The 27,142-nt window shown below is 41.5% G+C and overlaps 1 protein-coding gene across 7 annotated transcripts in view; it reads right to left on the minus strand.

The window, feature by feature from the left end:
- The window catches only part of SLC44A5 (solute carrier family 44 member 5), a 776,473-nt gene that overhangs the window by 65,205 nt on the left and 684,126 nt on the right, over positions 1 to 27,142 (minus strand). For all 7 annotated transcript variants that reach the window (XM_086953881.1, XM_086953880.1, XM_086953875.1 and 4 more), the window contains 5 exons: positions 26,846 to 26,933; positions 25,224 to 25,486; positions 20,062 to 20,156; positions 19,655 to 19,758; positions 3,561 to 3,634 (listed from right to left, as the gene is read on the minus strand). In XM_086953881.1, the coding sequence (XP_086810007.1) occupies positions 3,561 to 3,634; positions 19,655 to 19,758; positions 20,062 to 20,156; positions 25,224 to 25,486; positions 26,846 to 26,933 (624 nt within the window). The remainder of the gene's footprint in view (positions 1 to 3,560; positions 3,635 to 19,654; positions 19,759 to 20,061; positions 20,157 to 25,223; positions 25,487 to 26,845; positions 26,934 to 27,142) is intronic.

Below are 27,142 nucleotides of genomic sequence, written 5' to 3' on the forward strand. Positions count from 1 at the left end.
AATCGTTTGAAATTTAGCAGTCAGCAGGGAGGAGTCAGCATTTAGCAAAGGGACAATAAAAACGCTGCATTTGACAAGAGTACATGCCCTGAATTCACACGAAGGAGAAGCACTTTAACGAAGACTTTTGTTGAGCAATTGCCAATTTAAATAAGGCTCGATCTATCTACTAGGGAAAGATAGAGAGCACTGGAGAAGTAAAATGTACATACCACGAAATCGTTGCTTTCTAGAGAAAAGAGCAGGAAACAAAATTGGAGGAGTAAGTTGTATGCCACATTCAAATCCAGAAGTGGCACCATCCAGGGGTGGAGGTCAATTGTAGTCTTGTAGTCTCTGCCCCTGCCAGAGTAAAAGGGTCCACTCGTCGCCAATGTAAAGAAAGTATCCTCAATCCAGGGTTGGTAGATGAAGTAAATCTTTATTGGTCATAAGTAAAGAGACCTCCAGCTCCTTCCACAGCTTCTTCAGTACTGTCTGCTATTCACATCATAACATTCTAAGCTCCTAGCAACATCCCCACAATTCCAATAAGCATAGATCCCAACACATAAGCATAGATCCCAACAGATATCCTTAGAGTTCTCCAATGTAGACCCCGATAGCATAGAGACCTTACTCTCAAGTGCACTGGTCCGGGTACATATGTCCTCTAACTTAGTCTCCAATACGTCAAATCTGTCAACCATTTGGTTGGCCTCAGAGACTTCAAACTTGCTCATTAAGTCTTGTCTCAATGCTTGAAATAAAAGACTAATCCTGTCCCCCTCTAATTCAGTAACCACTGAACCTCCTAGCTGCTGAGAAACAGGACTATCCTGAGACATCCATTGAGTCTGTGCCGGAGCTTGAGCATGAGCCTGAGCATGAGCCAGAACCTGTGCCGGAGCCTGAAGTGCGACCAAGGACTGAGACTGAAATTGGGACTGTGCTAGAAGAGACTGAGGCGCCTGAGTCTTACCAAGGCTAGCTGAAACCAGAGTCAAAAAAGGGTCTGCGGATTCCACCTGAGGTTATACTAACTATGCTGGCTTTTTAGGCCCTATAGGAGGAGCTGTTAGGGGGAGAGGGGCATCGCATAATGAACTCGATGAGTTTAATGAGTTTACCTGCGCCGAACTCCCCCCTCCCACCACCTGGTTTTCTTGCAGCTCCACGTCCTGAATAGATCCCAAAGGTGAATATCTATTCTCAATAGTCAGATTGGTGCTGATTGTTGGTTCCAAAACCGGAACTATAACCCCCGCCCCTGATTCCGCTGTCTCCTTAGGGCCCACCAGCTGCTCCATGATCTTAAAATAGCTTTTGAGTGATGGGGTGTTCTTCTGTACCTGCAACTACTGAGACACTTTAGTACTTCCAACCTTCTTGTCCCCCCACTTTTTATTCTTTTTGTATGGACTTAAAGGAATTTGCCCCCCCTCTCCACTGTGGCTGCAACGTCCAACACACCCTTTAGCTCCTGTTTGGACCTAAGCTGATACCTGTTTCTATGCTTTAAATCTGCCGCAGACCCACTCAAGTTGCTACCGCAAGATGCGGGGGGAACTGCCACTAAGTCAGGTGCCCCAGACGCTGCAGTCGATTTTGTGGCACCCCCCACCTCTCTCACGGGGTTACCCAAATTCACTGCTTCTGCTTCTACAGTTATCGTATGTGGCACCAACTCCATAAAGCCTCCCCCACTTGGAGCCTCCTTACCAGTGTGTGGATATACCGCTGAGAATTGCCCCCAGCAAACCGGACCTCTAAAGTGTAGAAAAAGGAGAGCCACTCGTACCAGATTCCACAGGCTGCTCCGACCCAGTCTCACTAACGGGACTGCCACAGAAACCTCTGCCACTGCTGCTGCCGCTGCCGTCGGTGTAAGGCAAACCCGCCTACTGCCGACCAACACTGCATCCACTATCCCCATGCGTCTCTGGGTCCTAGCGCACCGGAGCGCTGTTCCGTTATTTTTTCTCCTCCGCCACTGCCGACAAGGAAAAAGGGTGCTGGTTAGTGAACAAGCACGGGCACCTAAAAAACGCTAGCCCCCATCCTCTCACCGCCTCAATAGGGGACCGCCATCCAGTCTTCTTGGTTCGCTTCTCCACTGCCTGTCTGCTCCCGCTGCCTGTGGTGTTGCCGAGCTACGGAGCTCCGCGACCGGCGTTAGCCTGCCGCCGCCATGTTCCCTCAATGACCAGTCCCCGTTCGCAGCCAGTCTTGATCTGTAGATGTTAATAGCCTGGCTCAGGCCAGCCTCTGGGCGTGGGTGCAGCGTCAGGGTGGCGCCCAGGCTGCTGGGAAATGTAGTTTAGCCGTTCCCCTCACGGCGCGAAGTAAACAGTGTTGGCCAATCCCTTCACGGTGTGTGACTGCAGGTAAGAGCCGTTCCCCTCACGGCAGTATTTGAAGCAAAACCGGCAGAACCAGGCTAATAGGCGTCCTGCGCTGCGGGAGGTAGGCAATGCTTTTATCGCGTCTCCGGACACGGGTGCAGTGTCAGGGTGGTGTTAAGGCTGCTGGGAAATATAGTTTAGATATTCACCTCACGGCGCGTGGCAAACAGTGTTGGCCATTCTCCTAAAGGTGTGTGACTGCAGGTAAGAGGCATTCCCCTCATGCCAGTGATTGCAGAAAAAACGGCAGAACCAGGATGATTCCAGTTCCCTCTTCGATTGTGTCATCTTTTAGATTCCTCTCCTGGGCACCGTCATCTTCTGGTTGGCTACGCATCCGGCTGGAGTTCTTCCGGCGCTCTGCTTCTTCCTGTTTCCCAACTGGGAACTAAAGATGCTCCTGGATGGTGTAATGCTGCAGCCAGGTCGCGCGTCTACCTACTGAAATAACAATTGGTGCCTTTCTCTATGGAGCACTGCATCCTAAATGCAAGAGGTTAAGAAAGATTTTGTTTTAACCCAGTTCATCAATGTGTGGGTAAGGAGTTTGACTAGGTTTATGAATGTTAAAAAAAAATTATATTTTTGTTCGACGATTTATTTTATATGTTCATCATTTTGCCAGGCTACATTTTGTAATCGTTATCTTTGTAGTCTTCAATTAAAATTCCATATTTTCACTTCAAACCTCACCATAGTTGCAACATAATAGAAGATATCAACATGCAGCAAAGGGCTGAATGATGGGCCTAAGGAATAATTTTACCGCCTATTGAGGAGAATGAATGAGGTTAATGGCATGGACAGAGAACTGTCTCAATCTCTTCAACCGTTTGCATGATATTGCTTTGGGTCATTTCATTTCTGTAAGTATTTTGTAATTCTTAAACTTCAGTACAATCCTGTATTTCATTTTTGCATTAATGCATTAGCATGCATTACAACATTATGAAATCCTGCACCAGCCATAACATTTACAATTCTCCTCCTTTCACCTACTTTTCAACCTGATTATAATGATTTCCAAAGAAATACTACTGAAAATAACCTCCATTGACAGTGCTTTGAGCTTATTTCAGTGTAAAGTGCTTTGTAATAAGGCTGTGGTCAAAGAACTGCTAAATTCATACTTTATATTAACCAATACAGCATCAAATACAAACATTGTCTGCTTACCTAACGACATTCCTCATGAGTAAAAAGAATGCATCTTTTGCTGACGTGCAGAAATTCTTTCCATATATAGCAATCTGCAAATAAAAAGATTAGTTAAGGAATTCCCAATGGACTGATCCAATGCAGAAACACAAAACGTAACATACTTCAGACAAACGGAAGAGACACCAGTAGGTTTAGAGAGGCTTGTGTGGGTACCAACCAAATAGCATCTAACCAGCGTCCGGTTTCTTTTAAGTTGGCAGCTTAGTAACTGGGCGACACACAAGTCTTTCCCTCTTCCTCTGGTAGCTAAAGAAATCAGAAAATGGAATAAAAGACTTAAGGGCTAAAGCCCAAATGCAAAAAACTAACCAGCTCTCCCACCCTCAACCACCTGACATATTTCTTTATAAGGAAGTATGCTAAATTTGACTACATATTCAACTTATTTTCTGATTTTATAGACATTGGAATTTTAACCTGAATTTATTTTTGAAAAATATCGCATTCCTGGTTCAATGACCATTCTTTGGCTTCATGTGCATATTTTAAGCTCACTATGGAGATCATTTTTAAGCAACAAAAAACTGAAAATGAGAATTCTGTTTTACATCTAGATCTTTATCAATTCAATTCAATTTTATTAAAGTTTTGGAACTCCAATGAGGTCCACTTAAAAATTACACATCAGTTAATACATAAAGTGCGATAAAACCATGTGATAATACAGTGGAAACAAGACAGTAAAAAATGTCAACATAGAACAGTTTCAAGGGATAAAAGTTTGGTATTTGGCAGCCAAAAATTAGGAAACGGGGCATATCCAGACTTGTGCAAATAGCAATTAGAAAGCGACCAAGACAACGTTCTACACTCTTACTTGAAGCAGAGTTTGGAATTAGCAGCCAACAATGAGAGAACAGGGCATATCCTGAACTGTGCAAATAACAAATAGAAGCAGCCTAATCATGTGCAGGTTTGCAATTTGGGATAAAAAGTTAAATAAGCAACAACCTTTAAAATGAGGGCCAAATAGTGCAACATACGTTCCTAGTCAAGAGAGCATAAAATAGCTAAAACAAGGGTCAGCAGATCAAAAAAATATCCCACACAGCTGCATTTTTGGGATTAAGAAGAAGGTTGCGAGCTGAAGCTACGTCCTTAACGCCATGCTGTAAAAACATCGGCCTAAGCCAGTAACGACGATAAAAGGTCAGTGCAGGACAAACGAACAAAATATGGTCCAAGTTCTGGATATTCAGTTCACAGAAGTTGCAATTTTTTCCATTTTTTGAATTCTGGGACCAGGATGCTGCTAAATCATTTAGCGGTAGGAGATTGAATCTAAATAAGGAGAACCAGCGTCTTGTTCCATGATCTAAGTTCCAGGCTAAATATTTTTGAGTTTGATTTGGGGTTCCGTTTTTAATTAAGTACAAGTTCACCTCGGGGTGGACTAATGTTGGTGGTCCTCCGCGCCCCTGCTCCGGGTGGGCGGCTCTAAAGGAGTCTGTGGCACATTTACTTTTTGCCTTCCCCGCTTATAAAGTTGCCAGGAAGGTTTGGTTGAAACCAGTATGCATGGGGTTGGGTTTGAGATGCCATAGAATGGCCCTACGAGTTCTCTCCACTGACCCGTCTTCCTCTGCGATGGTATGCGGGGTGGCTAAATATCTGAGTAGTGCATGGTTGACTCGTATTAGGAGGATGAAGCAATACTCCTCCCCGCCAAATAGTTAGCATATTGGCAGGACGTCATGTTGATGATCAGTATGGCTTTGAAGTCATTCTAACCATTATGCAATAGAGCACTGATGAGGATGTTTTGGTTGGGGCCTCATAATAATCATCCAATGTACTGTATAATGTGCAGGCTTCACTTTTAAACAGGGAATTTTATCGTTGCTAGGTTTTACCCAATGTTTTTTATTTCTTTTTTAACAAAAAGTAATGTATAATTGTATAAAATGTATCTTTTATGGTGAGAATTTTTTACCGAATAAAGATTTATACTACTACTAAATTAAGTTTGCTTAACTTTCCATTATCAGTTGGTCTCGTTAAGGGGCCCTACTTGGAGGTAAAATAATGTATTTAATCCACCTCTATCCACTAGTGTATTTACGACTAGTGAGGTCTGCGCCTAAGTTGTGATGGGTGATGTTTGCACCTACAATAACAGGCAGCAATATTGTTTCTGAGTTATGGGAGCATGACATACTAGCCACGAATCAGTGTGCATGAACACAAATTTAAACCTGCGCCTGTTCACTGGTACCGGTATGGGTGAAATTGGGTGAAGGGTTGAGAAGAAATAGCATTGACAAAGGGAACATGACGGTTCCATTTATATGTGATAAAATTGAACCAACCCTCTGCATGTTTCTAATAATCTTTCTTCTTACAGGTATCTGGCCCCTGCAATTTGCTGGATGTGCTCCCACGGCTACAAGCCGTGAGTATTTGAAATTTTTTAAACATTTTTGACACATATATCCTCTCGGTGGGTGCACCTTAGCGCGTGCAGACCGCCGGAGGATCACATTACTGGTCCTGATGAATGCTGAGAGACTTGGGCTCCAATAGCAGAAACATGTTGACCAAAGTAATTAAGGACTAGGGATCTCCAATTATTGAGATCATTCCTATTCATCACTTGCTTTTAACCAAGTGCTGGTTGGACTAGTAATAAAAAAATGTTGGCAGTCACAACTTAGCATTTTTTTAGAATATTTTGCACTCACTTAGCACTATTGGGTTTATTCCACCACTTCAACAAACACAAGAACCAGCTCCGCTGTAACCAGGCGTTGTAGCATGCTGCAAGGGCGCTAGGTCCTTCCAGTGGGGACCCGATGATGAAGCATGTCACCACTAGGTGGTGAGTGAGGGTCCTTTAAGCAAATAACATTTGCTTTTGTGTTTTTGTTTGTGTTTTTCCTTCACCCAGTTTTTCAGTTTTTCTGTTTTTCTGTCTGTCCCTCACTACATCCCTTGAGGTGCCTGATTGCTATTTCACTCTCTTGTTGTTTATTCATACTATTACTAGGGGTAGGAGAGTGAATATCTTTACCAGGTCTCTCTTGTTGATCGATTGTAAATATTTTTGAGGCAGTTTCGGGGAAGTAGTCCTTGCTATTATCTTTAATCTCTCTTTAGAATTACACAAATCAATATCTCTATTAAAGCTGATCCTCCTGCTTGAGTTTTTTACGAAGGACTTAAATTCTGATAGAGGGAGTGAAATCACAGATTCTTCCTTAACACAGAAAATGTTTAACACTAAAGAGAAATCTCGACCTAAGGAATATTTCCCCCCCATACCACAGAAAATTTCCTTACACAGGAAACCTATTAGGGAATCAGATTCACTATGTTTTAACTGGTATCCCCAACATAAGACTCTGGAAATACCTTGAATAAAGGTGCTTATTAGTCCAAATTTCAATCTGATAGCAGCTGAAGGAACTAGCCTATTAAAATTACACAGTACACATAAAATCTGGCCTTCTATCTTCTCTAAAAAACAGGGATTGATTCAATTGCATATAGTAAGGTCGATCGAATTTTTGCTTTCAGCACCGTCAGTAGATGTAAAAACTGCCTTCTTCCCATTGTGATGTAAAACATGCGCAGACCATTAGTGTGAGACATAGCTTTACTGGTACTGTGTTCGATATGGGATTTATTCTTCGTATTGCTTGCAATTATTTTCCCTAGATATACATATGAATCAACCACCTCCAACTTTTCAAGACCAATGTGCCAATTACATTTACATAATGTTCTTCTTCTATCACTTTTCAAGATTAAAATTTTACTTTTGGAAACATTGATCATTAAGAAATGGACTGCTGTATAATTCTGCAATGATGACAACTTTTTGTTTAGCCCTATAGGAGTAAGATCCATCACAACTATATCGTCTGCATAAAGGAGACATGCGAAAGGAAGGATCTACCCGACTGAGAGAGCCAGTCGGGTAAATCTGCTAAATATAATGAAAATAGTAGAGGGGCTAATAAACAACCTTGTTTCAGGCCATTTTCTATTGGAATTACAGATGTTAATCCTTGGTTTCCTCCCATTAAAACCCAACACCAAGTTTGAGAATGTAATGCAATGATTAGGGACAGCAGGGGAGTAGGCAAACCCATATTTTGTAGTTTCCTCCAAAGGAGCGGACGGTCTACCTTATCAAAGGCCGTAGAAAAATCTATGAAGGCCATGTAAACATTTGATCGACAAGATAGAGTATATTTCTCCTCTATTAATTTCAGCATGGTGATATTATCCAATGTATTATGATTTTTTCTAAAACCTGCTTGTTCTATAGGGAGAATCTTATTCTCCATGACCCATTCCGTGAGATGATCAAGAATACTTTGTACAAACATTTTTCCCACTGCATCTAGTAAAGCTATTTGCCTATAGTTCCCTGGATAAGATCTAAGGCCCTTTTTATGTAACATGATTAAAATACTACCAGACCACGACAGCAATATCTTCCCCTGAAAATAGCAAAAGTTAAACAGAGGGACTAGAAATGTAGCCCACAGAAATGATTCCTTTTTGATTACTGTCATCGGTATTTCGTCCGGACCCATTGCTCCTGAGGGTCTCATTTTTCTTAATAAATCCGACTATGTCACTTGCAGAGTGTACATAGTTGGATAAGTGTGTTTCCACAGGTGCAAGTGCAGCAGGGAAAAAACTAGGGGAGTTAATATTTGCTGCATATAATCTTACCAAGTGGATTTTCCAATCCACTTCTTTAACAGTAAAGGGAAGAGATTTTACTCTTGTACCGCAGCAGTCTGCAATTACTTCCTAAAATTTTTTAGAGTTGTTTTTGGAGGCTGCCTCTTTTAACTGCACCCATGCACCATCTTCCTTTAATTTCTTCAGAGAGCGTTTTTTCCTCTGCCTTTTTCTCTTCAATAAATTGATTAAGTTACTACGTTCATTAGAAAAATTCAGGAACTGGGCCCTCTCCAATTTGTTAATTTCCCTATTTAAGGTGAGCAGTGGATTAAAATAAGATTTATGTTTGATGGAGTACGCGATGATTTACATGATGCTGCCAAAGAACTAATATTACAGGAAAAAACTTCTAAAAGATCAGTTTGAAGCGAATCATATTCATGCAAAACTAAATGGTGTTGATCTTTTATCAGAGCTGTTACATTATGACTGTCGCTTGAGTGTTCCAGTGAATTCTACCATCATTTACATTAAACCCTACATTACTTCCTTTAAAATTCCATGAACCTACCTTAGCACAAGTATAATTAAATTTAAAACAGATCAGCATATGATCGCTAAACACTGATCCCAAAACTTCCAACTCGGAGGAGACAATTAGATAGTCTATAATGGAATTCCCTGTTGGGACCTTATGAGTATAGTTTGCAGGAATATAATTTTCCACCCTTCCATTAGCTATTATAAGATCTAAGCTTCTCAGGCCTTCGAGTAAACCTCTTTTGTCTGTCCTGCTTTTATTGGGAAAATGGGCAGAGGGGATTTTTAGGGCTTCATTTCTTTCGATGTTAGAAAATACCCTTATGCTGTGTGAAGAGACTTTAGCATTCATATCACCGACTAGCATTAAAGACTTACATTCTTGTTTCTTCAATGATATTTAGGAAAGTAATTTACGATTTGAAATAAAAATATATTTGAATACTTTTCTGTACCTTTTGACGTGCAATGGTTAAGAGAGTACTCAGTTGTCTTTAAGCTAGTTTCACTCTTCAAAAAACCCTTGAGACGTCTAGGGAAAGAAATCTTATGGGGTGAATTTATAACCTAAAGTAGGAATTAAATGCAATGCATTACAAAGTAATTTTAAAAACACACTTCTCACATCTCTGAACTGAAGGGTAAGAGAAACAAATACCATGCATTGCCATACCAAAAGAAACAACGGTTCTAGAAACTCAGCTGATCTATAATGCAAGACAAAATTGTACAAGAAAATTGTAAAAAAATCTGTCTACTAGCAAATAATGTGATTAAGGAATCCCCAGATAATTTAGAGTCCTCAATGGCCGAGAATAAATAGGTTTAGCACATCTCCCCATGATATAAAAGCACTTCAGAAGTAGCAAATCCTTCTCAGCACATTTAATATTTACAAGAGCAGAGATTAGGCAACAAAAAGGTTGTCAATGCCTCGAGAAAGAGGCATTGACAGCCTTCCTAAGTCAATAAATTTGAGTGTATCTGAATCAGATCAGAAATTATTGATTGTGTCACTACTATGTGGCCCGAAACCACAACACACCCCTCTTGGTGATCAGCAGGGTTTTGATTTGAGAAATCAGGTTGCTTTCAAAAGCAAACAAAAGAGGAGTAGAACTCACAGTTTATATTCATACTTGATGTGGACCTTACCCCATTCTGACATTTGATTATTTGAGGTGGAATTTTACATTACTTCTTTCTTTAACTGTGTCAGTGTTTGATTGGTTCTTAAACACAATGCCATACATTTTCTCTCATGACAGCCTTAAAGATCAGACCTAGGCAAGGCAAGGTGAGGAAATTCTTAATAAAACATTTTTATATTTGTTAACTCTTTCAGTTTGGGCACTGAGGGATTTTAATCCACATCAAAACCGTGCCCTACATCTCTTATACTATAACAGTGACATATCCTAAATCTTACTGAACCAATTCTCTCATGAAATTAAATATGGTTATCTTTGCAAGAAATCTCTTGTCAGGATAAACTTAAACAGTTTATTCTATAAAAGGTTAACTCATCATATCCTATGAGAGTCCCTTTGTGCCCAAGATTTCTTAATCTTTGAACAAAGATTTGCTTTGTTTGCCCTTCTTGCTACTCATAAATGCATAAGGTGAATCCGAATTTTTAAGACCAGTGTCTCACACAGAATTCTACTAACATAAATTATGACCTTGAATTTCACATTACTAAGTGATTTTTGCTGTGTGAAAAAGATGCTTGATTTTCTAACTTTTGTGGGGCTATCACTGCATCTCAAAGTGTTAAATCTAAATATAGCTTCAATTCAGGTATATTTCTTCTTGCTGTATCTATTTACATATTAATATACTATTTCATAATTGATTTGAATATATTACGTTTTCTTGTTATTTCTCTATTTATGTTTCCTATTTTCTTTCTGATTATATAATCTGATTTCCTGAGTAACTTATTTACTAAGAATGAGACACTGATTTGCATAAACAAGAAAAAATCCAAGTCAGTGATCATTTCCCTAGCAACATAGCCATCTCAGTCAAATTAAATTTAGCTAGGGAATAAGTGAAAATGAAACGTCAGATCACAAGTGTTACAATGACATTTATTGTAGCCCCAGATTTCTTGGTTGACATACTATGGCAAAATGGCTAGACTCTTGACAAAGTGTTGGCTTGCTGTTTACATTAAATACCTGCCCGGAATGACTCATGCATATCAGACAAAATTTATAAAGGAATGTGAGACATTCTATAATATATGAGAGATACCCACTAAACAGAGAAGATAAGAAAGAGAAGGCTTCATGTAGTTCTGGGCCCATTGCTTTCCAAAAAGACCTTTGATTCTATCAGTTGGAACTTCCTCAAACAAGTGCACTGGAGGATTGGATTTGAAGCCACATTTAGCAGCTGGATTCCTGCCAACTATCCAAGCCTACACCACTCTTGTGTGCCATATCAATCGAACAGCTGTGTCCCACCATAAGACAATATGTGGGACAATATGTCTGAATGTATGGACTCCTGAGGCGGAAGCCAGGAGTATAGGGTTTGCTTTTAAATATTGTAGCACTGTTTAAAATCTTGATTTACGCTTTCTTAATTCTTTTTAAAAATTGAAATTACCTGTGCATTACCCCTAAAATCGCTCCTTGTGACCGCAGTGTGCCGCATCTTCCTGCAGAATTAATTGCACTTTAGGAAGCCGATTTTCGGGCTCCCGGTCACCCACATACACCCCCCTCGAGGCGCAGACTTCGGGCGCCATCTTGAAACAGGTAGTGGACAGCGCTCTAGGGGCTGGGCGATTTGGGCCCAGTCCCTATAAAATGAACACCCCTTCCCGAACGCGCAGTGGGCAGGCGCAGCGGGCGCGCCAGAGGCAAGCCCGTCTGGGCCAGGCCGGGCTCAGGGCCAGACACTATGCCCATTTCCCCCAAACTTCGGATCAAATACTCACAAGATGAACTCCTGTATCTGAGAACTAAAACCACCCCCCCCCCCCGAATCAGTATCATCTCACCAGGATGACCCTCCCTCGAAAGGCAATCGCCAGATACCGAAGCACGTTAACCTGGCCCTGCTTAATTGCAGATCTATACCCAAGCAATGTATAGAAATCAATCTGCTAATTCAAGATACCAACATGGACATACTATTCCTCACGGAAACATGGCTGACCTCTAACTCCGAGGCAGACATTGTCCGTATGTTACCCCAGGGATTCCTAATACAGTTCCATAATAGAACCCAGGGAAAGGGAGGTGGGCTAGCCATAGTTTACAGGGACAAATTCACCTGCAGGATACAAGAGGGAGGAATTTTGGATTGTGAAAGCGTCTATTTTAACATACAAATTACGCCAAACAAATCCTTATCGGGTATTTTTATATACCGCCTCCCCGGAAGCCTAGGACAATTCGTAGGCTCACTGCTAGAAACTACAATTACCTCTTGTGCCGCGACACCCAATTTTATTCTATTAGGAGACCTGAATCTTCATTTCGATGATCTCTCCGATAAAATTGCAGGCGATCTTAAATCAGAGATGAATGCGTTCGGCCTCCTCCTTAAAAACTCTGAGTCTACACACGCTAAGGGACATCTTCTCGACCCGATCCTTTCTAACATCCCCAAAATAGAAATATCGCCCCCTCTCCCATTACCTTGGTCGGACCACTTCCCTATCCCGTTCTCATGGCAAACCAATTTGGACATCCCTCAGGCGCAGGTACTTCGCATTCAGGAGAGAATATGGACCAAATTCTCTTTTGAGAACTGGACCCAGGAATTAGAACACACTGCCCCCCTCGCTGATCCCGACCCTCTGAAAGCTGATGCGAATTTCACCAAGTGGCTGACTAACACCCTTGATTCGGTTGCACCCAAGAAGAATTTGAAGAAAAAAACAAAGTCTTTAAATCTCCATGGTACTCCCAAGAACATAGAGACTTAAGAAAAATTTGCAAGAACCTGGAGCGTAGATGGAGAAAAGATTGGGCCCCCCTCAATAAATAGAAATATAAAGCAGCCATGAGGACCTATAAATCAGCGCGGAAAACAACCCAAGCTTCTTTCTTCGAAGAGAAAATTAGAACAGCCTCCAACTCGTCTCGAGAGACATACAAAATGGTAAAAGAGCTACTCAAAATACCCAACCCCCCGTTGGTGCAGGACACCTCGGACACCAGATGCAACGAATTAGCAGCTTTCTTTGAGAGTAAAATAAAAAACATCCTACAATCCCTACCGCCAAAGTCAGATAGCTACGCCCCTGCGGATCCTACCGCTGCAAACACAGGCCCCACTCTGGACTCCTTTAGCCAGATATCCAAAGAAGGCTTTCTAACCGCTCTGACCGCCATGAAAAGTGGATCCCCTAATGATCCGGCTCCTATGTACATTCTTCGGCATGTGGGACCTACCATCTCGCCTTTGGCCACAGATCTTATTAATGCCTCACTTGACCAAGGAGTGGTACCCCCTAGCTGGAAACGGGCAGTAGTAAAAGCACTGCTGAAGAAACCAGGACTTGATCCCCATGACTTTGCTAACCTCCGACCAATTTCTCTCTTGCCAGGACTTAGTAAGATCGCAGAGAAAACTGTTAACCAACAACTGTCGGCCTTCTTAGAAACCAACAATCTGCTCCGCCCCTCTCAAACCGGGTTCCGCCCAAGTCAGGGGACTGAGACCGCCCCTTTAACGGTGGTCGAGGAAGCAAGGTGCATCTTGGATTCGGGAGGATCGGCTTTGCTGATCCTCCTGGATCTAAGCGCTGCATTCAATACTGTAGATCATAAGATCCTGTTCCAGCGCCTTCTCAACTTAGGGGTAAGAAGCACCGCACTGCGATGGCTCACATCCTTTCTGAAGGATAGAACCTTCCAGGTGTGTGAAGGGAATGCGCGCTCCAAGCCTTTCCCCCTCCAGTGTGGGGTACCTCAGGGCTCTTCATTGAGCCCTACCTTATTTAACATTTATATGGCCCCCTGGAGGATGTTGTCACCCCCTTTGGGATTAAAGTTGTCACATACGCTGACGACACCCAAATGGTTGTCTCACTCTCCCTCGAAAAGGACAACTTTAAAAAGTTGCATAACTGTCTTTCAGGAATCTATAATTGGATGTGTGACTCGTGACTTAAATTAAATGGCACAAAAACAGTGCTCATGCTGCTGGGCCAGCGAATGACATCCCTTCCCACCTCGATATGGCCCCTGTGTCTAGGGGATCTCCCGCAACCAAAGAAAGAACTTAAAAGCCTAGGGTTCTGGCTAGAGCAAGACCTCTCCCTGAAAACACAGGCTAAAAAGACGCCTGGCACATGTGTGGGCCTACTTCGCTCAGCCCGGAAGATTCTCCCCCTACTTCCGACACAATCCCAAAAGCTGCTCATTCAGGGCCTTATCTTATCCAGATTAGACTACAGTAATGCACTTTTTATGGCCGCGCCAGAATCCACCATTAATATCCTTCAGCGCATCCAGAATGCAGCAGCTAGGCTGCTGACAGGCACCTCCCGGAGAACATTGGCTAAACCAGCACTCAGAGCTCTTCATTGGTTGCCTATCCGGGAAAGGATACAATTTAAGGCCCTGTGTATCACCCACAGATCCCTTCAGGGCAAAGGGCCCCCTATGCTCAGGAAAATGCTCTATCCCTACAAAACTACCAGGTCCCTGCGCTCATCCCAAGGTAACCTGGCCACTGTTCACAAAGTTAGGAAGGCCCGTACTGGAGGGCGACGTTTCCCGGTCACCGCAGAATCCTCATGGAATTCTTTGCCAATTTGTCTTCGATCCGAACCGACCTACATGAAGTTTCGTAAACTCCTGAAGACACATCTCTTCCCACAAAAGCCATAAGTTCACCCGTCATCCCCCCTGAGCTTCCTCTCAGACTTCCACTGCATCCTAAGCGCTGGGACGCTCCCGGGCAGCCATGCGCTTTATAAATCTTTTTTCATTTCATTTCATTTCAATATCCAGGGATCATGGAAATCCTTTTCGGGGTGAACACCACAAGGTTTGGTTATTTGCAGATGATGTACATTTGTTGTTAGCCGACCCAGAAGAGTTACTACCCTGATGAAGATGAAATTCATTATATGAGTGGCAGGCCTAAAGATCAATACAGAAAAATCTGATATACTGAATTTTGATTCTGCCTGAGGTTTGGTCTAGTACTCTGCAAACTTTATACCCATTTAAATTCACAAACACATCTTTTGCTATTTGGGCATAACTCTTACTGCTCACCTCTAGCAGCCAATTGGCTTTCACTTATGACAAACATTTGAGAGGATTTAAACAAATGGAGGGCGCTGCCACTGTCATGGTTAGGAAGACTAGCCACTGTAAAAGGAACGCCCTGCCATGACTATTGTACCGCCTGTGGGTGATACTGACCGATATCCCGAAAGAACAGATCACACTATAACAGAAAAGGGGAAGGTACCTCTAAATGGATGGGCAGATGGTGAAGGTAACTAGGAAAATAATGCAGGCTTGGTGAGTACAGAGCTTTGGAGATATTACCAGGTTGTGCAGGTGCTTCTTCTTAAAGCCTGGATTGCACTGGAAACAGACAAGACTAATCCACATTGCTAGACCAGTGGTGGGGAGGATGTTGTGGAAATTACTGTGGTTCCCCGGGAGTACCAGACCAACAACATGCATTGCAGTGCAGGCACATATTCACTAGTGTAAACTTCAGACTCAGTGGCAGTGTGTCAGAACTTGACAACATTCCCCTCCCCCTTAACCTCAATCCACTTTCCCTGGACTTCACACAAACTGTGGAAGTCAAATCCTCCACAGGTAGAAGGATTTTGAATGCCACTTTTAGAGAGATATGTTTAAAAAAGTGGATATTAAGTCTGTCTCGACTGTAAATGAGAGTGAAAACTGATATAAACAGACGGAATGTGACATGTGCATTTGAAACTTTGGGCACTACAACCCCTGAACAAAGAGGCTGCTACAGGATACCTAACCGCCTTTGAGTGATGTGTAATGAAATGCTTAAAATCCAAGTGAATGATCTTGACCATCAATAGGCTAAAGAGGGAGAGATACAGAAGAGATTGGGCTATCAATCTACATGAGAATGTGCTTTGCTCAAGGAAAACTACATAAAAGGGTTGTGGTAATGCTCACACAATTTCTAGATTATCAATGTTAATCTATTTGTACAAGTGGGGCCATCTAGTAAAGCCCCTAATTGACCTCTTACTCTAAATTTGGGAAAGCAGAGATCTTCAACTTAAAAACACATTTTGTATCTTCACAAATCCCATTTGCAAAGGTAAAATTCAACCAAACCCGATTCTGGATATCGGGATCAATTATTTCTTAGCATATGGATTTCTTTGCACACATATATTCATCTTAAGTCCATAAAACGTTTTTAGAGCCAGGGCCTTAGCTGAGCTAATGGTCTCATTTTGCAATTTTGGTTTCATTGAGATGAGACATCAATGAACACTGATCGTTTTTTAACTGTTAATGTCATAAAAAGAAATAATTCCCTTTGTTGAGTAGATTTTCTCTGGAAATCCTTACTCAAATGTTAATTTAACAATTGCACAGTGAGAGAAACATTTAAAAGAAATGTTAAAGGTCACCTATATTAGGGGGAGGTAATAAAACCATACCCTGATCAGCAACATGTTGAGCAGCCAAAGTGACAATTTAAAAAAAACAAATTGCACTGAGGAAGGGGAAAGTGCCACAGGAAAAACAGCTGGTATAACCAGGTCACCAAAACTCCACTCCCATTATTGCAGAGACAGCATTCTCCTCCATTTAGTGAGTGATCGAGATGAGGATAAGGTCCGTTGTCCTCGTCCCATTCATACGCCCCTCCCTCCCTCCTGGGCGGCCGGCCTTCCTGTCTGGGCTTTGTTGTACAGAGGGGATGCTGGGTAAGTACTGCTTATGTACTCCCAGTGAGAGGGGCAGTATTAGGGTCCCAGCATGCCTCTGCTCTTTTTTATGTCGGGAGATGGTTATCTCCAATATGTAAATGAATGGGACGAGGACAACGGGACCCGGAGTAATGAAGATTACCGGTTAAGTAATAGAGCATTCATGCACAGGAATGAGAGCTCTTGTGCAAGTTAGCCCATGGTTACTTCTCAGCAGCCACCAGAGATCAATGTGGTCTTGGGAAGTGAGCTAACACGAGGCACAAAACTGTTTTGCTCTGAATAAAGTGTGGCGTAAAACAGGTGTTACTCAAACCTTCTAAAACAACAGTGTGAACTAACGATCAAGGAGAACTATCACAATGGGTAATAAACTGCTGAAGAAGTAATGAATCCACAAACCATTGTACTAGTGCCACACACCATACCACAATAAACACATTTTAGACTGATTATTATCCCTTGGTTCAACTGTGGTAAACCACTTGAATGGGCTACTACTTCACCAGGGCACTGAGCAGAACTAAGATTCAGTGATGTAATGCTTTCATTATTTAAGTAAGTTTTTGTACTGAACAGAAGGGTGTCACTATTGTTTTGCCTCCTTCCTCCTGGTCAACCGTCTAGACCAATACGTGTGCCGCTAGCTTCAGTAGGCTGTGTTTTAGTCACGTCATTCATTTTCTAGCTGCTCGTCGGTGTTGGGGAACCATAGAATGTGAAGTTGCTTTTCTTTCAGAGGTGTCATTGTTATTGAAGCTGTTCCTTCATATGCTTAGACCAGTGGTTCCCAAACTGTGCAACGCGGCACCCCAGTGCGCCATCAAAACTAGCCTGGGGCGCAGCAAGCACAATCGGGAATTCAGTGCTTTGAAGGGGATATTGGGGCGCGTGTGCGTGCATGACTGAAATGAAATGGCGCAGCAACAGTTCTGAGATGGCAGCAACTCAAAACTCATAATAAGACCACAGGAAAGGACCGGGTGCTTGGAGCCGGCAGACATAATCTGAATTCCTTGGACTAGGAAAATCGCTCAGTCGTCTGCTCATCCGACGAGGTCACATGCATAGAAACTGCTCATACACTTGCGGAAACACTCTGCAGGGCAGCAGATACCACAGCAGTGGTGGCAAAGCACAGGCCTTCCCTCATCTCACGGCGCCAGTTTACAGGGAGACCTTCACCTTTGCCACATGTCTTTCAGGCATCAGTGTAAGTAAGAAACTAAATCAGCCTGTGAACATAGTCGCATTCTCCACAGATATAAGTAGTTGCTTCTATGGCTCCACTAGCGGGAAGAGCAGCTCAGTTTAAACCTTGTTTAAGTAATTTTTATGTCAAAAAACACAAGTCAGTCGTCTAACAAGGTCATTTAATTCCCAGTAACAAATGTTTGTAAGATAGAAGGGCAACATAGGACACTGAAGATTTGCTTCAATAATAGAAATAAGGAAGTGCGAGCTTTGAAGTGTACACACGTGGTAGAGTTCAGGGGAAGGCAGAGTGTAATTGCCTTTGAAGTAGGGCCAAGCAGAGAGTGGCCTAATTTGGCTCAAAGGCTATTAGCCTGTCTGTCACACAGTAAGTACAAGAAAGCTTTTGTTTGCAGTTTTATTTTTTATTTTATATAGCGCGAACTCTACCCCAAGGTATTGTAGTCGTTTACATGAGCACCAGTCACGCTAAACAAGGATACATTCATTTTTTTATAGGCACCGGGATATTATGTGGTTTTCCCAGGTAAGGAATGGAATATTGCTGTGCCTCCTTCAAACGTAATGCATTAACTACACTTCTGTCAGCACGTAGTGATAGCACAACTCCAGCCAATCAGAGCAGCCGGTATTCAAATATTCCTCAAAACCAATAGAGGTACCGCAGTACCTTAACTGAGGAGACCACATTCCCGGGCTTACAAATAGAACATAATGAGGACATATTCGAGTCCACTTACAGATGGGCCACACACCGAGTCAAGGTATGTGTGCAGCCACCGTTTACCTTCCAACTCCTACTTGCTCCAATACATCACCCAGCACTCAGACATCTACCCAGACACTCATTGCGCGCTTCACCCAACACATGGACAAAGCTGGTGCTGGTGGGGTAATGGCTAAGGGACTCCCCGCACAGTTCTCTAAGTAGCCTAATGGGGAGCCACGGCCAACGGCCAATGAGTCAAGGGAGCCGCTGATCTAAAAAGTTTGGGAACCACTGGCTTAAACCCTCGACAGTGGTCTTCCATGATCCATGTGGTGTATCACCCTCATCCAGCAGTCCCAAAAAGGCTGTGTTATAGGTTTCTGCTATACTCCAGATCCATAGAATGGCAGCCACAGGTCATAAAGGTAGCAGAGAGTTCCTTCCCATGCAAAAATTCAAGAAAACTCTGGTCACTGGAATAGCACTTTCTATTGGAGGATAGTGGATGTTCATGTTAGGATCAACGTTGAAAGTGGCTGCTAAGTATTGATGCACTATTTTGTACAAAAGGGGGCAGTTTAGGGTATTTATGTGATGCAGTGCTTCAGGCATCACCTATCCACTGTGTGCTTCTCCATTTTGCCTTGCCTTTTTTTCCTGCCAGTTACTACTTTGCTTTCCATATTGCTTTTCTTGCTTTAGTGAGACAGGGTAGTCTTTTGGTCTCTTTAACAATGTTCCTACCTTTTCTCCAGAGAATTAATTGTGGCACCTCTGTCTTAAGTCACCTTCCACTTGCTACAGAGTACCCGAAAGCAGCAGCAAGCTAGAATATTGTTTGCTGCTTTCACTCTTCAACAACACACAAGGCAGCAGACGTGCAGAAGCTAAGGCTGTACAACCGCTTTTGACCTCCAGCTAATTTAATATACATGTAATGGTACGTATTATGTCTTTTTAAGCAGACATACAGGATAAGAAAAACAGTGTTACCAAGGTGGATGGCAGGTTTGCAATACATACCATTATATATGCATTTCTGTTGATGAACTTTATGAATTTTTCTAAACACCAGAAACAACACTTCAGGCAGCACAACAGGAACCTTGTAAATGCATTGTGGGAGGCTGCAGGAAGAACAAAGAGGGATCAATAGAGAGACAACCGCAGTACTAACTAAATAGGTAAATTAACCAAACGTTTTCATATTCTACACCGACTACACATTGTCACATGGCACACACAGCCAAGCATATGATTATTTACACAATGATTCGATTTATTTGAATTGTGGGTGTTTAAATTTACTCTGTCATATAGAATTCAACTTGTTTTAGGTGTAATCCATTATGTGCAGAGAACCGAATAGCATAACAATATTTTAAATGTTGCAATTAATCAAATACTAAAATTAAGTTACTGAACCTTACCTTTAAGTTTGTGGTCTAGGTATTCTAAAATTATTCTGATCATTTGAACAATAGCAAGTATTAATGATCCAAAGGCCAGCGACCCTGTATGATATCTAATGAACAGAAAGAGTTTCATAGGATATGAGTTAGTCAAAGAGATGTAGCATCACTCAATGTGCATGGTATAAATAATGACACATCACAGAATCCAAAACTGTTTGATATCCAGATTACACATGTTGTTACAAGGTGACTTGCCTCTCACATAATCATCAAGCAGAGTTTAAATATACTTTATTAGAACAACTACAAAGACTATGTGAAGATCATTTTACCAGTGCTATGCCAAATAACACAATCTCTAAACATAGTTAAAAATATATGAGAAATGTGTCCATTCCACTCCTGCCAAGCCATAAGCTAAAAAGTTATTCTGAAGTCTAGCATAAGCCAAGGCCTTCGTACGTATTGACATATGGGCTTAGTAATAAACTGCATTTTGTAATTTGTTTAGTGGTACTAGCTGTCCTATTTAAGTTCTACACAATTCTATTCACAATTCTAGGCGTGTAAGTCTCCACCTCTTCTATCTTTTAAATGGGGAGACCCACACACACATGTAAGTTTGCAACTTAGGGGTCGATTACGATGTTGTCCGGAAAGGTTCTGAGCGGCATTCGATTAGTCCGAATCCGATTCGGAACCCGCCTTTCCTACCAACTCGGACACGTTTCCCCATCAGCGATTACGATGGCTTGAAAGCATTTGAACTGTCTGACTCGGTTCCGAAAGGCACTGGGAGTAACCGAGTCGATCAGAGTCGAATCATAGCAGTCTACGGAGCCCATTTCCAGCTGAGCGATTAGGATGTCAGATTCAGACAGCCTTTCCGAATCGGTTGTTCTGAAACAAATCAGCTGTTGGAATCTAACTTTGGGGGCCCGTAGCAGGACCCCCTTCACCCTGAGTCTACCGATTCAGGCCCATGGGGTTACTCCTGGGTCATGCATGCACGCACAGTGTGGCAGGCACAATGGTGTGCCCGCCACAGGGTGCAAGGTTTTCCCCAACAACTCCTTTTGTCAATGAGAGCCTGTGTTCTCGTTTGGAACCCAGACTCCCATTGAAGTCAATGGGAGTACGACCAAATTGTATCCGGAAGCATCCGGATGCATCAAAATCACTCAGTCTGGCTCCCTGGATCTGGGTCGTTCAGAAAACCTTCTGGAACCGAGTCGGTCGAAATCATATTCGGCCCCTTATTTATTATTTTATTTTAAGCATTTATAAAGTGCAACTATCACCATTGCAGGCATCCTGGCGCTAAGAGATAAAGAGACCGGAGGGAAGCGGATTAGCAGGGGAATAGCCAAGTTTTTATCTTCCTTCTGAACAGGAGGAGTTCACCAATATGCCTACTCTCGATGGGAAGAGTATTCCATAGTCTGGCAGCAGTCACTTCAAAGGATCTGCCGCCGGCTCTGACCTTCCTGAATCTGGGAACAACTACCAGTTTAGCGTCGGAGGATCGAAGTTGTCTAGTAGGGGAATACCAGACAAATTTAGATTGCAAAGAAGCTGGGCCGGCTCCATGAAGAGCCCTAAACACTATACAGAGGGTCTTAAACTGGATCCTCTGCCTTATAGGGAGCCAATGCAATTTTGCCAGTGCGGATGCTCCATGAGAACTTCTCGGAAGCCCCAGGGCCAGTTTAGCAGCCGCTGATTGGACCCTCTGAAGGCGGTCCAGCAGGAACTCAGGGGACCCAAGCAGGAGGGCGTTACAATAGTCCAACCTGCTAAGGATGGTACATCTAACCACATGAGCACGGGCACAAGTAGGTAGGAGGGGCAGGACTTTCCTCAGAGAGCAAAGGATGGCAAAGCAGCAGGCAGATGTTTTTTGGACATGCGTTTCCATGCTAAGCCTCTGGTCCAACATGACCCCTAAATTCCGAACAGATTCCACTGGCCGTACCGAAGTCCCGTTAGTAGTAAATGTGGGTGGGACCAGAAGGAGTAGCTGGAAATAGAAGCATGCTTACTACTAAATAGGTGAGGTTTAGGGCAGAGTAAGGAGGGATTTGGGTAGAGTTAGGGAGGGGTTAAGAGAGTGATATGCCCTACCGACAAAAGAATACGCCCATTGATTTTCACAAACTGCACTTCTAAAGTTACTACAGCTGAAAGGCACCCACAGCAATAGTAAATTACTCCATCTCCTTGAGGTTAAGGTGATTGGGAGGGTCCTGCTGGATCGACGTACCACCTGGGTCAAAGATAAGAATGTATTGTCGGAAGCCCAATGTAGGTTTAGGGCAGGGCAGGGCACAGTTGATCTCACCCTGAGCCTGTATATGTTAATTGCGAAGTACCCCAGGGAGAAGGAGGGGTTGGTTCATCTGGCATCATGGACCTAAGCTTAGCCTTTGACAGAGTAAATAGAGCTAAGCTCTGGGTCCTGCTCGGGTCTATGGGGGTTGACCCAGTCCTGATTTCCTCACACAGTCTTCATGAGGATCAAACTGCTTCTGTAGAATATGAGGTGAATGGGGAATGCAGCTAGCCCTTTACTGTGAAGAGAGGGGTGCGCCAAGGTTGCATTCTGACCCTTTTTCTCTTTACTCTCTATATCAACGGACTGGAATTGGCTCTATTGGATATGGGGTGGATGTACTGAGTGTGGGCGGTCATCGTCTGCCTGTTCTTAAATATGGGGACAACACTGTTCTAATGACATGCACGGCCAAGGGTCTACAGCATTTTCAAGACCTTTTTGTAATCTTTATGGATGACATTGACCTTACCACCAACTATGCTAACTCCCATGTAATGGTGTGTCTTAGACCTTTTTAACTTTTTCGTCTGCACAGTTTTTATTGTGATTTTTTTAATGATTTTCTTGAGTAAGTGCACACCACTGATGACCAGTCACTGTTACACGCTCCCATAAAAAATAATGGAGGAAGGGATTTAAAATAAAATCCCATAGAAAATAATTATAAAATATCCCAAGTAGTTAAAAATATAATTTAAAGTAAATAGAAATCTAAAAATAAAACACATTCATTATTAAATTACAACATATTTTATTAAATGTAATTTAACTACCAGTAATTATTATATAAATCACTTTTATTGATTATTTTATTTAAATTTATTTTTTATCTTAAGCTTCATACAATTTTTTTTTATTTAATGTAATTTATTTAAACTAATTAAATATTTATTTGACAATTAAACTAATAGTAATTTTGCATTTATAATTGTGTTCTATATTTAAATAAAAAATAGAAAAACTTGTTATAAATTTCAATAAATGTTTTAAACTTAGTTTTTAAAATTTTCCCTATACTTTACCATTTAAAGATCTCTAGCCTGACTGTTTCTCTGGTAAACCATCGGGAAAAGTATATAAAAAGCTTATTAAACTTAGAAAACAATTAGTAAACATATGTTTATTTTAAATATTATTGGAAATAAATGGTATACATAAATTTTTAATGTAGAACTTATAAAAAAATTACAGTATTATTAACTGATTTTTACATTAGATCTTTAATTAATTATATATATTACATTACATACAATAGCTTTTATGAGGTTTAAATACAAGCATTAAATATAAAACAAATATTATAATACATCTTTTTTAAATGTATAAATTATTGTAACATTAATTTGTATTAAAATATAATTAGATTACTTTTAATTAATTGTACACATCACTTTGAGGAATTATTCATGTATAACAAAAAGTAACTTCACTTACACCAGTGCTTGAACTTTTTATAAATACAGGGAAACTTATGTAGGCATATCTTATACTTGTTTTATAGTCTTAAGTCTTAAAATCTACCTTGTGACTTGGTTCCAATTTTCATTAAAAAGGTGGTCTTGGCATAATGCTAGGCCCATATCAGTTCTCATCCATCCTTGACACAACTCAGTTTAGCAAAGTAGATAATGACTCTCTTACCATGCTCATACTTCCAGGATGCTCTACAGCGCTTGCTCCCACAAAAGTCTCCTCCATTGTGCAAAGATGAAGGTCAACATTGTAACCCATGCACTATTATGGTTATTTATAACTACACTCTTAGGCCCCCATTCTGACCTTCATGTTTACTCCATAGGGATGTACTGGGGCCAGAATTCAAAATTCCACCTGATATCTTTCTATAAACAGGGGTGATAAACTAAACTTCGGGAAATTGGGAAAACATTCGAGATTATCAGGCCCTGTAAAGCAGGTTTTACCCAAACCCAGGAGTGTGTTATGCCTGATACTCATCTCACACTCTAAACAGTTGGTTAAAATCTGTGGAGGGCCTGTGTTAGGTAAGGAGAATACATTGGGAGGGATGATGAAAGTGGCTGAATACTCTCATTGTTTACTCACCCCATAGTTCTGGAGAAGACCAGCGGAGGCTGGACAGTGTTTCACCTGCCACCCCTGCTCCTCTCTCAGGAGTGACTTTACTGGGTGTAGATCAGCATCTGATAAAACACGATCTAGTGTTTCCAGACCAAGTATTTTTTAGGTCCATAGATATAATACCACTTGGAATTTAAAGAACAATGTCCTCTTCCCACCACCGCCCACCGGGATTCTCCTCCAGACAACTCATAATGAGATCCTAAGTGTGAGACTTGGATACTGATCCTCACCAAGCCCAACAACTTGCATTGCCCAGATGGGCCCATCCTTTTCATCCCAATTATTTAACATCCATGCCAAACTACTCAAGGTCTTACTCTATTCACACCACTTGCATTTCTACTCCCAGCCAAAGGCACTCAAATCCAAAAGCATTCTCAGTTATTTTAGAGGTTCAGCAACAATCCTCAAATAAATGGTCTGAAAATGCAAATCCTAGCTCTAATCCCACCCCATCTTCATGCCTTTGTGAATAGGCACCATGCACTGCAACAACATATGTACATTTACAAAGTTCCTTCAGCTTTAAGGCTAAAGGATCAACTGATACTTAACGCTAATGGTGCAGAATCAATGTAACATCCACAAGGCCCAAATGTGCTTCACCAGATCCTTCTGACCTTGATCTACCCTAAGCATCAACGTTGCCAAAATGAAAAGACTGCTCTAAAATGCTACTCATCTGTGAGGAGTCTTCTACATGAAAAAATCTCACAAACATACAGTGAGTAAGTCTTACCTTATTGCACGTCCAAATGAAGAGAAAAGAGGACAGGTTGGGATGTCAGCTGGTTTGTTAAAGGCCCAGTAATAGGAAGCAAAGGCACCAGCAAGGGTACACTGACCCAATGCAATTGCAAAATTTACCAGCCATAGAAAGACAAACACATTGCACAGTTGAAAGACGAGGATGTATTTGTGGTACAGGCTTTCACCACCATAGAACGCAAATGTACATTGAGCGCCAGGGCACAACTTGGTCACATTGGTCATATTAAATGTCTGTAAAAAAAGGACACAAAAATGAACATCAAAAAACTATTTCTATATAACATACAAAATTGGAAAATATGATTGAGTCCATCAAATACCTTTTATGTAATATGTATTCAATATTTACAATCTTCAATTTGTAGCGTCTCCTGCTCTTTAAGATGATTGCAGAGACCTACCAACACCTTTCACAACAATGAATTCAAGCTCATTGGGCATCGTTCCAACTGCCCTGTTATTTTGGTGTTATAATCCTGCCTAGGGACAAACCGATACAGCTGGGTGCGCTGTTTCTTCAGGTTGTTATTGCTTGATGAATCTAAGTTAGAGGCATCAGAAAGAGGGATAACATTTGATATCAGAGTTTGTGCACCTTCTTATAAGTTGTGCTTCTTTAACCGATCCTTTCCCCATTCAAATTTTGCCAGTTTATTCTTCATAATTGCAATTCATACCAACTCTTGCAGGAATCCTAATTATTCCTCACACGTAAAATCAGGGCTTCTATTGCAAACATATGCCACATTCAATTCAATGATGAAAATTATACAGAATTTTCATCAGCGAACAAAATGTCATTTTAAGGCTAGCTCAGAGGGTGATGATTGTGCTGCAGAAATCCTTGGAAGTACCCTCCTGGGTTTGGGCAGAATATATCTATTAATCTTTTAAGGTAGAACATGCTCTCAATTAGGGGGAGCCTCTTATCTAGGTACAGGGAAAGCCTGCATTTGTCGAACAATTTGAGAAAAAAGAATATTGGAAAATGATTCTTCTAAAGACCTAATTAAACACATCTAAATCCTGGACAAATGCAGCTTAGTTGAGCTACAAAGATTTTCCTGTGGCTTACTAGTGCAGAACTCTTGACTCACTCATTAATTCCAGGAGAAAGCCACAGGTACTGACTTACTCTTGAACTCCAAGAGTAGGTTCGGAGTACAGCAAGAGTATGTAACACCTAATCATATAAAAATCTTTGTGAATCAGGCCTAGCTTCTCTCTGTACCCTAGTGTTCTTAACTCTAAACCAAGAGCACTCAGTAGCTCTAACCCACTTCATATTTGAATCTTAGCAGTTCCATTACAATCTATTAAATATTGTGTATGTGGAGAAACAGTGGATTGATCGTTCTTTACTCCTTCACCCGTTGCCCCTCTTATTGTCAAACAATTTATAGGAAACTCAAATCTTAATGAGTGATTTATCGATCAAGAAAGTGAATGAGTGAGTGAGCATGTGCGTGAGTCATACATATAATCACTAGGTGATAAATAGCACACCATGCAGGTCTATGAAAATGTTGTGATCCTCAAAATGCTCTATGCATAATACACATCTGTTGAGAGTCAAGCTTCAAAACTTACCTCAGGCTCGCAAGTCATGTTTGCGTACTTGCACAGTGTTTGATTGGCCATCACTTTATAGATAGAATCACCCGATGTGGCTAAAAATCTGAATTGGCAGTGTTAAAGCAAAAATACAATTTAAAATCATTCCAGGTCTTGCTCATTCTTGTGGTGAAAAATTGCAATACTCTTGTTGAAACTGCAATATTATTGATGAAATACACTCAACAAACTAGACTGTTTAAAAATATGTAATGAAGTAACATCTATAAGTCACAATATAATGAGCCAATATTGAAAATATTGCATAAAAGC

This window comes from Lissotriton vulgaris, chromosome 1_1 (genome assembly GCF_964263255.1).
Source record: "Lissotriton vulgaris chromosome 1_1, aLisVul1.2, whole genome shotgun sequence".
Taxonomy (NCBI): Eukaryota; Metazoa; Chordata; class Amphibia; order Caudata; family Salamandridae; genus Lissotriton; species Lissotriton vulgaris.